At 36.1% G+C, this 12,406-nt stretch overlaps 1 protein-coding gene across 1 annotated transcript in view; it reads left to right on the forward strand.

Annotated features, from left to right (window-relative positions):
* Positions 1-12,406, forward strand: part of LOC113059475 (t-SNARE domain-containing protein 1-like) — a 58,435-nt gene that overhangs the window by 12,404 nt on the left and 33,625 nt on the right. The window contains exon 2 of the mRNA XM_026228006.1: positions 6,666-6,794. Within this exon, the coding sequence (XP_026083791.1) occupies positions 6,710-6,794 (85 nt within the window). The 5' untranslated portion in view covers positions 6,666-6,709. The remainder of the gene's footprint in view (positions 1-6,665; positions 6,795-12,406) is intronic.

Below are 12,406 nucleotides of genomic sequence, written 5' to 3' on the forward strand. Positions count from 1 at the left end.
AACTCTGCAGGGCTGTGGCTCTCCAGGACCAGTCTTCACCACCCCTGGTATATAGTGATATTGGAACTCCAAACATTTCACCTTTTGTATCACTCCACTTGCAGTATTTCTCACAGCGAGTGTAACGCGGATGTCCAAATCCACTACAATTTTATAAATGATACTATTTTGTGTCACGGAATGTATGTTCAAGAGTTTTTTTAGGCAAGAATATACTTGTTTAGACTTAAAATGTGTGGTTTGTTTATAATACATTTTTGATGGTTTCGGATATGAGCTCCAGGGCATCAGTGGCTGTTCAGCACTCACGAACCTGCCGAACCTGGCCAGATCTTCTAGAATTTCAGAATTTTGTCTAAATTCTGTTAAATCTAAAATCGGGTAAATCTGACGGGCAATCTTTGTTCTCATGAATCTATTATTTTGTTCCAGAGCAAATAGTTTTGACTGAGGGCAAAATCTCATCACTTTATGTTTTATGTCAAATGACTGTATTTCAGACCGCTGCCTTTGTACTTTTGACTGCATTGCTTAGCAACTTTTGTGATGGCTGTTGTTGTTCATTAAATATTAGTTTAAGAAATTAGTTTATCATTTTCAAGAAATAATATTTTATATAAATAAATAATTTATAGTGGTGTAACAGCAAACAAATATGAGGGTTTGGTAGATATTGTACCATCGGTTTTGATGTCACGATTCAGTATGATTTCGGTACAGCAGGGGGAAAACTAAACTCTTTTTTTATGGTTTACTGAACAAGTTGCTTTTCCTTTAAATACATACAGTTATGGTTAAAATTTCCTTAGTGATAAAAATCTACCTCAGCTTATGCTTAAAACTATATGGAGCCCTTTTACATTATAACAACTTAAGCACAATTTAAATGTATTACTATTTATTTTTAAATAGATGATCAACACTCAACAAAAAATAGTATGCAAACATGTTAATTGAGCATAATGCAGTTTTTAAATGAACTTATAAATAATACAATGCCTTAAACATATTTGTTAAAATATATTGATTCACACAATGGCTGTCATAACATGTTTCATGACGGATTAATTTAATCAAACTGTACATTAAAGCAGCTCTGTAATCGAAAATCACCCATAACAGATGAAAGGATAGTACAACAAAGATATAGCTTTCCTCAGCAGAGATTCAATCCAATGTTTTATGCTGAATATGATATTACACTGAAGAATGAATGCTTCCTCAGATGCAAGTGATCACACTTACTCAGAACCATCACTCTGTCCTAATACTCTACATAATACAGTAAACTTTTAATACAGCAATGCGGTAAGCTTTCAAGTAATTCAATGGTCCTTCATTACTAGTTCTAAAGTGATGTTTTCAAATTATTAATGGAGGCTTGGGCTCAGCTGTTAAACTGTGAACCCTGAGATTTGAATCAGTGGCAGAAGGAAGTAGTTTGCACAAAATAGGGCCCCTGTTGGCATATTGTAAGTGTTTTTATTATTTAATTGAATAATTATAACCTGAATTTGTTACTTTGTTAGACCGCAGCCTCTGGTCTCTCCTCATGTTTTTATATAATTATAAATTTGAGCTCACTGTGGCTATAACCTAAGGGTACTGATATATTCCATTTAGATTACTAATATGCACACTTTAGGCACTTATACCTTTAAAGTGCTCATATGTATTCCTGGGTAAATAAGGTACAAAAGTGTACCTTTTAAAAATGTACCATAGTGACACCTTTTGTACCTTTTTCTTTTTTTTTTTTTTTTTTTTTTTACGAGTGTACATGTTTAGAGCAATATTGAGTTGAAGAGATAATAATTAATTTTTTTTGGAATGGTTTGTATGAGTCCCCTGTAGGATCCCTCTGTTTTTTTTGTTTTGTTTTTTGTAATTGGATTTTGAGCCTAAATGAGGGCTTTAAATCAACAGGCAAGCGTTTAACAACATAAAACACTAATATTAGATAATTTTGAATGGTTAGAATGAGCAATAGCTTTAATTATTGTTTTTTTTTCTGGGGTTTACTTATATTTGACACCCTTGTGTGCTTTGACGCACATGCATGGCACCATGTCAACTACTCTTCTCTTGACTGCATTGTTATATTTAACAGTAGGCCTACATGAAATCTGCGCCCACAGAACTCTACAGAAAGACAGAACTGGAGCGGCTGCCATTCACCAAGACATTCCTCACAACTTATGTGTTTTATTAAATATTTTGGCTTATTAATTTTAGCCAATGATAAGTTTCTCACCGTATAGTTTTTTCTATAATTATGACAATACATAAAAAAATAATATGAGGACAAATAACACAGCAAGCTCTTTTGTACAGCTATAAATAACTGGAAACTTGTTATTATCAGTATTATTTCCATAAAGGGTGTATAATTACATTTATAATGATGTACTGTATATATATATAATCCAATAATAATAATAAGAAATGTTTCTTGAGTACCAAACTAGCATGATTGAATTCACATGACACTGAAGACTAATGACCATTGCCATCACAGAAATAAATTACAAATTATTATTTTTTTTTTATCAAATAAAGGCAGCTCTGTTAAGCATAAGACATATTCAAAAACATAATAATACACTGACTACAAACATTGAATGGTGTGTGTATATTGCTTTGTATATTTATGTACATTAAAAGCATATCACATTTAGATGGTATTTTGCACTTTTATTCACAACAGTGTTAAAATGCACCATAAGTTACATATAATATATGCATCATATCTAAACAGGTTAACATCACTGATAACATTTTAGTCGTGCTTCGACTGATTTTATGATGCTTATGATTTTTTAAAGCAATCACCACTGTGCCACATCAGTAATATCTGGGGAGAAAATAGCTTGTATCTTGAAAAAGCAAAATTTGTCCAACATTTGGGCTTTCAACTAATAATATGTAGTAGTCAAACCTTTTAGAAAATGCAGTCAATCCTGGACACTGGCTGAATGTAGTTATAAAGAACTGTGGCTGATTGAGAGTGACTGGTCTGATATCCTTTATGCCTGTTAATCACTCCATAAAAATATGGATTACAGGCTTTGAGATTGTGCAACACTGGTGTTTACGGACTCTAAGAGTGATATAGTATGCGCGCACAAACACACACAAACACACGCACTCACATAAACTCTTAAGTGGGCACACTGTTGATCTGTGTGTGTGTGCGCGTGTGAAATAAGCAGGCCATGTGACAGTAGTGGCTGTGTGTCCTGAGTGTTCTGCTTTGTGACTGTGTGCTCTCGTGCTGTGCTAAGCCTCTCTGTGGTGATAATGGGAGACGGGGAGCAGAATAAGGGGACAAATTCACAATGAGAGGAAGTGATGAAGCATTCTGTCGGCCCCCTGTCAGCCCACAATCCTGCACAGCCTCTGATGGCTGTATTTATTGCCGGCCCACTTCCACCTCTTCTCTGATAACACGCATTGACAAACTATCTCTCCCACACTTGCTCACCACACACATAAAAAGAGACCAAAGACACTTCAATGGCAGCTGTGGGAATGACACATATGCACCCTCCCTCCTTCCTGTCTCTGCCTCTTGCTTTCTGTTTCTCACCTTTCAATGTTTCTTTCAAGGTCTGAATACAGTGTGAGCCCCTGTTCCATTTTGTGAATGGTTTTGTTTTTCTAAGATTTTTATTCATCCAATAAACCGGTGCTTTTTTTACTTGCTAAAGTCCTACAATCAAGGTGGTATAAAACCACCACTAAAATTTGTATTAACCCAATCACTTGAGCTGCAAAAATAATAATTATAATAATAATTAGTAGTAGTAATTATAAATAGCAATATTACATTTATATAAAAATATTAAGTAAACATAATAATAATAATGACAATAATACACATTTATGTGATAAATTATTATCATTTCACAGCAATAAATTAACAATTTATACATTTTTTTTATTATTATTGGCCATTTTTATTACTGGCTATTTATCTGTCTGTCTATTAATTTGATTAAATTTAACTAGCGCTGGGAGTTCCAAATTTTTTTTCTTTTAGTTTATTTCTTTCTCTCTCTCTCTTCATATTAAAACTATATCCACTTAGCTAAATCCTACTTAACTAACTAATCCTACTTCTTACAGCAGAATATTCGCATATGATATACATTAGATCGGTTATCTATTAGATAGCATATTATCTTTGTATGTAGTGCTTATGACTTCATTACCAGCTTTCAGGACTAAAGGTACTTGCTACAGATATTGATTACACCCTGAAACATTGGGATCAAGTACATTTTATAAATACAGTTCTGTCCTCTTGCTCCTTCCTGTCTGGTGACATGATTAGCAGAGGAACAGACAGCTGTCTAACTGTGAGTGACAGACTGATCATCCTGAGTTAATCAACCGCTGTGTTTCATGTATGAGTAACCTGTCAGTCAGAGCTCTGTCAGTCCATCCAGTCAGGAAGGGAAACCTTTGTAACAGCAAACGCGGGGCTGGAAAGAACAGAAGTAAGCTGTTGTTTCATTACCATCTGAGAACTCCGATACCATTAACAACTTCTATTTTGGCCAATTTGATCTGAAGCGGACTCTGCTAAATACAGGTTTTGTGATCCAGTGACCCCACTTTTTAGTCTTATTTGGTGTGAAAGAGAAATGTCATGTTTCCAAGTTGAATGAAATGAGAAATGACCAACAACAGCAGAGTTAAACATTGGAGTTCTTTCTTTTTTTGGGAACCGTGCAAAGCAAAGAAGCAAAGAATCATATTTTTTAATTGAAAGATTTAGTCAAATATACTCAAAAACAAAAATAGTCGAAGTAAATATCTCTCAAGATCTGAGTGAGCGTGAGCAAGAAGCAGCAAAACATTGTCTGGGCTCAAAATCAAGAAGCACAGAAATGTTTTATTGCTGCCAAAAGTAATTAATCTTCCCGCTCTATGGAAATTAATCTGATTATATGGCCACGTGGCCCGGCAAATTTCATCTTCAATCTCATTCCTCCCGCAGGCTTGGCCACCTCGCCCACCTTCACTCTCTCCTTCAGAAACAACACAATCTTTTTCAGGGCAGACATCTGTCATTATCTCCACAGGTCCTCACACATTCTTCTGCACTTTTTAGAGTTTAGCTTGCATATCCTGCCTGGATCTACAGAAATGGCTAATAATAAACTTTTAATCATTTGAAATGTTTCAAACTTAGCAAAGCGGTTTTGCTTAAAGGCATAGTACACCCCAAAAAGGAAATAGTCATTTACTCGCCTTCATGCCATTGCATACCGTAAAACTTACTTTCTTCCGTGTGGAACAAAAAAGGTGGATTTCGGAAGATTTTTTTGTCTTCTACTTTCAGTATAATGAAAGTGAATAAGTTTTGAGGCTGCCAAAACGGCAAAAAAGAAAGAAAAAAAAAGAAACACCTTGATCTTACTGTAAGAGTGGTCCACATGACTCATAATTTAAAGCTATAAAGCATTAGAAAAAGCAAACAAAAATTAAGTTGTCATTCACTAAATTATTACACATTTATTTGGCATATAGCACACATATTTTCTTCATTAATAATAATAATAATAGTAATCATCATCACCATCATCATCTGCATCAGTTTGACACCCCTAATAATTTCTGATGCTGTATTTGTGATATGATGGCACTGTGATTCCATTGAGCAGGTCTGCTATCTCACTGTGCACAGCATGTTGAGGGTGAGGGGGTTGAAACGCTTTCCCAATGCATTCTTTAACCTTTTTACTGTGTTACACACCCCTCACAAAGTTATTATGAATGTGATAGACTAGTGCAGATGACGGAGTCGTTTGCGAGGACTGATTCATGGCAAGAGAAGTGTAACTGTGTCACAAGGGGTTTAGTTCATGCTCGCATTCACATGAATGTCACTGTGGGGTGAGATTCGTGTCACAGATGCCCCGTATCAGTTCACACCTTAAACACTTTGCTAATGAATGTAACTGACACATTGTCCCAGTGCACTGATGAAGTAGCATGTGTGCATCTGTTTATTGCGCACCAGGCCCCAGGAGTTTGATAGGTCATGGTTTAGAGGGATCAGGACAAATTTCATTCAAGATCTATCAGACGTGTGGGTTTCATTTTATTGCATGTTTTTTTTCCTGAATGCCGCATATTGCGTTGTACACTCTTACATTACAACATCACTACTGAAAATGTATTAATTAATTAATTAATAATAATAATAATAATAATAGTAATAATGGCAATAACAATAGTAATAACGATAGCAATAATAATGATAATAACAATTTAATTAATGATTGTCTATTATTTTGAGGAAAAAAAGAACATGTAATTGTTGTTGTTAATCACAATATTTATTTATTTATTTACTTATCTACCCAACCTTTACCATTTTGTGTGTATTGTGCATAAAACTGTGACTGATCCATTGGTGTGTTGGCAAAAAAAGGTAACAATTTTTGTTAAAATAAAATAAAATACTACTCTTTCTATTTGTGCATTTAAAATGCATCAAATTGTGGTGGGCCCATGGGTGTGTTGGCAAAATAAATAAATGTTTTTGCTTAATTGATTTGTTTGTGATATAATATATTTAACTGGTTCTTACTCTTCCTATAATTGTTGTTATAACTATATGCTTTCTGGTTTTTTTTTTTCCTTCTGTGCAGACAAGTCCAATTTGGCTGCTCAAGAAATTACTGGAAGATCCAGAATGTCTTACGGATCCATTGAGCCGGGCTCTTTTGGAAGCAGAAATCCATTTGGTGGGCCCACAAGGCAGGGATACCAGCCAGTAGGTAAAGACCCATTTTTCACACTCACAGGAAGAAGTTCTCTTTATTAATCACCAGGCATTGTTGAAATGTTGAAAAAAAATTGTTGAAAAAAAATCATTCGACAGAGACAAAGGTTTGGGTCCCTCCTCATTTACTAAGCCACGCCATTATGCATGTATTCCCTCTCGATACATCATCATGGGATTAATAAGCCATATGGCTAATTTAGTAACTAATTTCTGTTTGTCTGAGTTCTGATGTGTTTAGTAAAAAGTAATACGTAAATCTTGTATTAAACATTGTCTCCGATAGTTATAATACAATGTCATGGTGGCAGAAGAGCTTGTTTGATCATTCAGAATGTTTGAGCATTTCGCTAGTTCAGTTAAATCAACAAAAACAAAACAAGTTGCAGCTGAAAATATTACTTGGATATTAAATATGGAGAACACTTCTGTTGTGCATGGGGAGAGTAAAACCTCAAGCCTTACCATGTTAGTGAATGCCAGGTTTTAATATAAACACAGGGTTTTTACTGACTTGAAACTAAAGAGTTTCTAGAATGTGATTAATATCAGAGAAGCATAACCGAGTACATATTGGCTGACTTTTTTTTATTTTTAGCTCATTCTGTGCTCACATAATCTGTGTTGACCTTTCATTGACACAGTTCAGCCATAAACATAAAACTAAATGTAACAAGCTAGGAAGGAATACTAAGCATAATGCGAAGGTGTTGTTTACTTTTACTCACACGTTCTCTAACTACTGTGACCGGCAAGTAACGAAGTCATTTACTAGCTCTCATGTCATTTCAAATGCTTTCCATGTTCTTCCGTGGAGCACAGAAAATGGATTTTAATTCTAACTGAACATATTCAAGAGCAAGTGTTCTTGAATAATTCACCGAAAAATATTCAGGCCATCACAGAACAAATTTGGAGAAATGTAGCATTAAATTGCTTGTTCACCAATGGATCCTCTGTGGTGATTGGGTGCCTTCAGCATGAGAGTGCAAACAGCTGATAAAACAATAATCCATAGATAGATAGATAGATAGATAGATAGATAGATAGATAGATAGATAGACGACTTCCTGGGGTTGTTGTGTAAAACATATAATGGCATGCATGATGAGATGTGTCATAAGTGTGAATTTAAGTGACATATTCAGTTCATATGAATTAATTTGTTGCCTTTTTGCATGGGTTTTTGTAGTTTTTATCAGAGCGTTGCGGGAGAAAGGGGGGTGACAAATGTAAGAGAACAGATTAAGAAAGAAAACCAACATCTTCCTCGTACAGAACCTCTCACAATCAAAACATGCAAGACCACACAGCATGACCTCAGTAAATCACACATTGAGAGATCTCTCTCTTAGTCTGAGCGTTTGTCTGCTGCCGGTCCCACAGGACAACAGCAAGAGAGCAGAGGCAGCTTGAGTTCTAAGAGACAGGGCTTTGATCACAGGTACCTGTCAGCTTTGCTGTGTTTGGGCTCTCGCATCAGGCTGGCTGAAGAAGGGCTCAGGCGATGATCAAAGCCAGGGTTAAGTCTCTAATGGAGTTGTCAGTCGAGCTAATCTTTCCCCTCCTCTCCCCTGCCAAACCTAACTCCCCTCCAGCAGCATATGCGCTTCTTTACCATTTTCTCTCTTCCTCTATCGTTCTCTCTCTCTCTGTCACTCTGTTTACCACTGTCATTCTCTTTTCTCATCACATTCATCTTCACTCTATTCCAGCTAAGCAGCACCAACTCTCTCTCCCGTTTTTCTCTCTTTATCTGTTGCTTGTTTGCAAGCTCTCTCTACCTTTCTGTCTATTTCATCTTTCCTTGGTTTCTTGCTTGTTTGGCTGGTTGTTCGTTTTCTTCCTTTCTTTTCCCCTCCCGTCTGTCTTTCTTCCATCAATCTATCAAGCCTTCCAATGTGGGAAGCATGGAACCGGCCTTTTCTTGCTTCCTTTTCTTGCTTCTTATTCCTTTTTCCCTTCTTTCTGCCATCAATTCCCTCCTGTCTCACTTTCTTTTCCTTCTGTCTTTCTGAAATCACTCCTTCAATCACCTTTCTTTCTTTCTTTCTTTCTTTCTTTTCATTTTCCTTCCTTCCTTCAATCATTCCTGCCTCCCCGCAGGCGATGTCACAGCACAACCTGACCATATCTGCTCCTGTCATGGTCCTCACCATGTGATTTATTCCATTTTTATTTTTTCATTAATGGTTAACTGCGCTGTTGTCTCCCTCCCCCTTCACAGCACACAGAAAAAGGGTCTTGTCATGAGAGGACCGTCTGAGCAGAGCCCAGCGCATGTGGTTAGTTCACGTCTGGACGAGGCTTCAGCTTCTGCTGTGTTCATTAGGGAGGTTTGCGGTGTGGGTCTGTCTGTGTGGAGAAACTAATGAAGGGACACTGAAACACCAGCAGGTACTGCACAGACCTCGTAAGTGGCCAAACCCGGGGCATGCTGTCCGTCTATGCCGAAATGATCCAAACAGAAGGAAGAAATGAGCTCAGGTGTCGTGCCTCGTTCAGGGTGAGAAAGCAGAACAAACAGCGTGACACCACACGTATATACAACTACAAAATACAGGCCTGATTGTTTGCCTGTTCTAAGCGATGTGGTGGTGTCTTTTGTAAGATCTTTTTTTCAAGGTTCTTTGGCATTGTGAGTCGGGGTTTTACATATAAGTCCAGTTACTGCTCTTTTGTCTCATTCTATGAATTGCAACCCCCTCAGACTTCTCAGAGTGCAATTTTGCATCAACCTGTATGATTGTCTGTAACCATATTGCATGATACCAGACAAAATGTGAAAGGCAAATTGACTAAGGAATAAAGGTCCTTTCGCTCACAGAAGTAATCAGGCATTCCATGATCACCTAGAAAGGCCACGTTGTGCGTCAATGTCTTGATTGCGTTGTAATTGGTGGGCTTTGGGAGCTGGGGGACTTTTAGTATATTTCAATATGGATTGTGAGATTACATCAGTGTAATGAGAGCGCATTTCATAACGTTTAGCGACAAGTTAAGTGCTGAGAAAGACTGGAAATGTCAAACATTATGTGTTAAATACCCATTAACTTACTTGCGCTTGTAAAAGAGCAAAATGTCTAAAGCGCTGTCTTTGGGTTGGAATCCAGGCTGAATAAACCTAACGTTATTGGGTACATTATGGATTTATATGCACCAAAAAAGTCTCAAATGTCTGGAAAGCACATTCTCATTAATTTTAATGGTAGTTTCAATGTACACAGATACTTGGATAGCAGTCAGTATAGGTGTATAATGGTGTCGTTATGGCATAGACCTAAACATATTTGAATATCTTCTTGCCTGCACTCCTTTTTCTCTCTGAGAGAATTAATTGACTGATGTATTCTTGTATATTCTGTGTGAGGCTACATTCCCTGAACTCAGTGACCTTCTTTGTGTGTTCTTCTACGAGTTATCTCATGGAGAAACCAGGGTTTAAATTTGAGTTTTGCTTTCCAGAGAGAACCATAAAGTTATCTTCACAGATTAGAGTAGCTGGCTTGTCCTGAAATCCCCACAGCTAAAGATTCTATATGTGTGGGGTATACACGTGTGTGTGTATTTGCAGGAGAAGCTTCGAAGGAGGGTGCAAGTGCACTGCCAGAACCGACCAATACACTCACTGGAGCTGCTCATGCTGTGCACGCAACCTGAAACACACAGTGACTTCTGGTGTTGACGACAGCAAAGAAACATGCGTGCAATAAGCAATGCACTTCAGGCTGGGTTTTTAAGTATTTAAGAAAAAAAGCAATCAACTAAACTGGACATATTTAGCAGAACTGAAACATTCTGTAGTGTGCATGGATCCTTTTAACTAATTTAATTTAAAACTAATTTATTTATTATTTATTTATTTATTTATTTATTTATTTATTTATTTATTTATTTATTTTTGCTCTAACAGACATAAAAGTGATATTGGTACAATTCTCAAATCTACAGAAAATATACTGGTCCAGGCCATGATTGGGAATGGTGTTGTGCAATTATTTGTGTGAACCAGGAAATCACCTATAACACTTATATCTTTATAATGATAGATGGATATATCTGAATTATGATTTCAGCAAAACGATCATGTCAGTTCTTCAAGCACTCATGCATGCTTTGCTTTCCTTAGTGAGTCATTGTGCGACAGGGCTGATGCTTGCACTGTGGGGATAAGGACCCATCTCACACTGTATCACACATATCGTCTGACAGCCATCTCTGGCCTATAAACCCCTCTCTCCCTCAGCTCATCTCAGCTTTTTTTTTTACCCTCTGTCAAAGCTCTCAGGCAATACATGGGATTACTTTCTAGTGTTTGAGTTTGCGTTTTTCCGAGTGTGTGTGTGTGTGTGTGAGAGAGAGAGAGAGAGAGAGAGAGAGAGATGCTGGCCTCATGCATAACAAGGAGAATGCTTTTGATTAAGTCATTTCCTGATTTGAGAGTATAATTGAACACCCTGCAGAATCTGCGTTTGCAGCCTCTACAAACAATTCAGTTAATTTGTCCTGTGTCCCAGATATTTATATAATTATATATAATTTATAATTGATATATTATTTTCTCACCACTGACTAGAGAAAGTGTTTTGTATTTTAGTTTTTCAGCACTTCCTACAATGCTTTCTGTCTCTATTTATTTCCAGAGGCTCCTACTCTCGGCACACTTCCTGAGCTCTTCAATTTTCCACAACTTTCCGTGATAGACCACGCTTTTTCCCTTCTGAATTTGCGTCATCTACCTTAGTTTTTATTTATTTATTATGTTTTAATATAAAAAGAATGGAAAATGGACATTGTTTGTTGCGCCAGCCTTATAGATAGAAATATATGTAGATTTATATATCTATCTGTCTGACATTCTGTTCTGTTTTTAATTCATCTTCAAAGTTTAGCTGATTCATAAAAGATCTAACAAGTATATGATTTAATAAAAGTATTGAAACACATAGATGTTATAGATAAGTAGATTTTTCCCATTTCCAGAAGAAATTATCAGCTTAAAAGTTTTAATATAAGCTTGCCTCAGGTTTTAAGACTTGGGTTTATTTTAAATAAAATCATAGAATCTTTTTCACGACACTTGTTTTGTTCTGCTTTGTGTTGAGTGTATACTATTTATAATGCAAATAAATAACAATTATGTTAAATATTGTTGCAGTATCGTGGTTACATTTTGAATGTTTAATGTCTAATTAAGTTTAAGGGAGTTTTTCAAGCTTACAAAGTATATGTATGAAGTTAAAATAAAATAGAAATTGAGAAATACAGAGAACTTCTTTAGAACCTGTCCTATAGTCCCGTGTGTTGTGTAGCAGAAGCATATCTAAAAGTGCTGAATACAACAGAAAATGTGCTTAAAACCTATTTGTCAACAGTCTTTTGCAATAGCAATTGAACATTAGACAGTTGCTAGTGTAGTCTTTTATTAAATATATATTTATTGCACTCAGCCAAAAGCCAGTGTGTGATAACTATTCATTCTTAAGATAATTTGTATATACTTAAATTATTATTGTTTTCTTTGCTTTGTACTGAAGAGGTCATTATACTTTTTAAAATATTTCTTGTTTTAATTTCTTAATTTTCCACAGAAATGAATGGGTTTCT

Source organism: Carassius auratus, chromosome 41 (genome assembly GCF_003368295.1).
Source record: "Carassius auratus strain Wakin chromosome 41, ASM336829v1, whole genome shotgun sequence".
Lineage (NCBI taxonomy): Eukaryota > Metazoa > Chordata > Actinopteri > Cypriniformes > Cyprinidae > Carassius > Carassius auratus.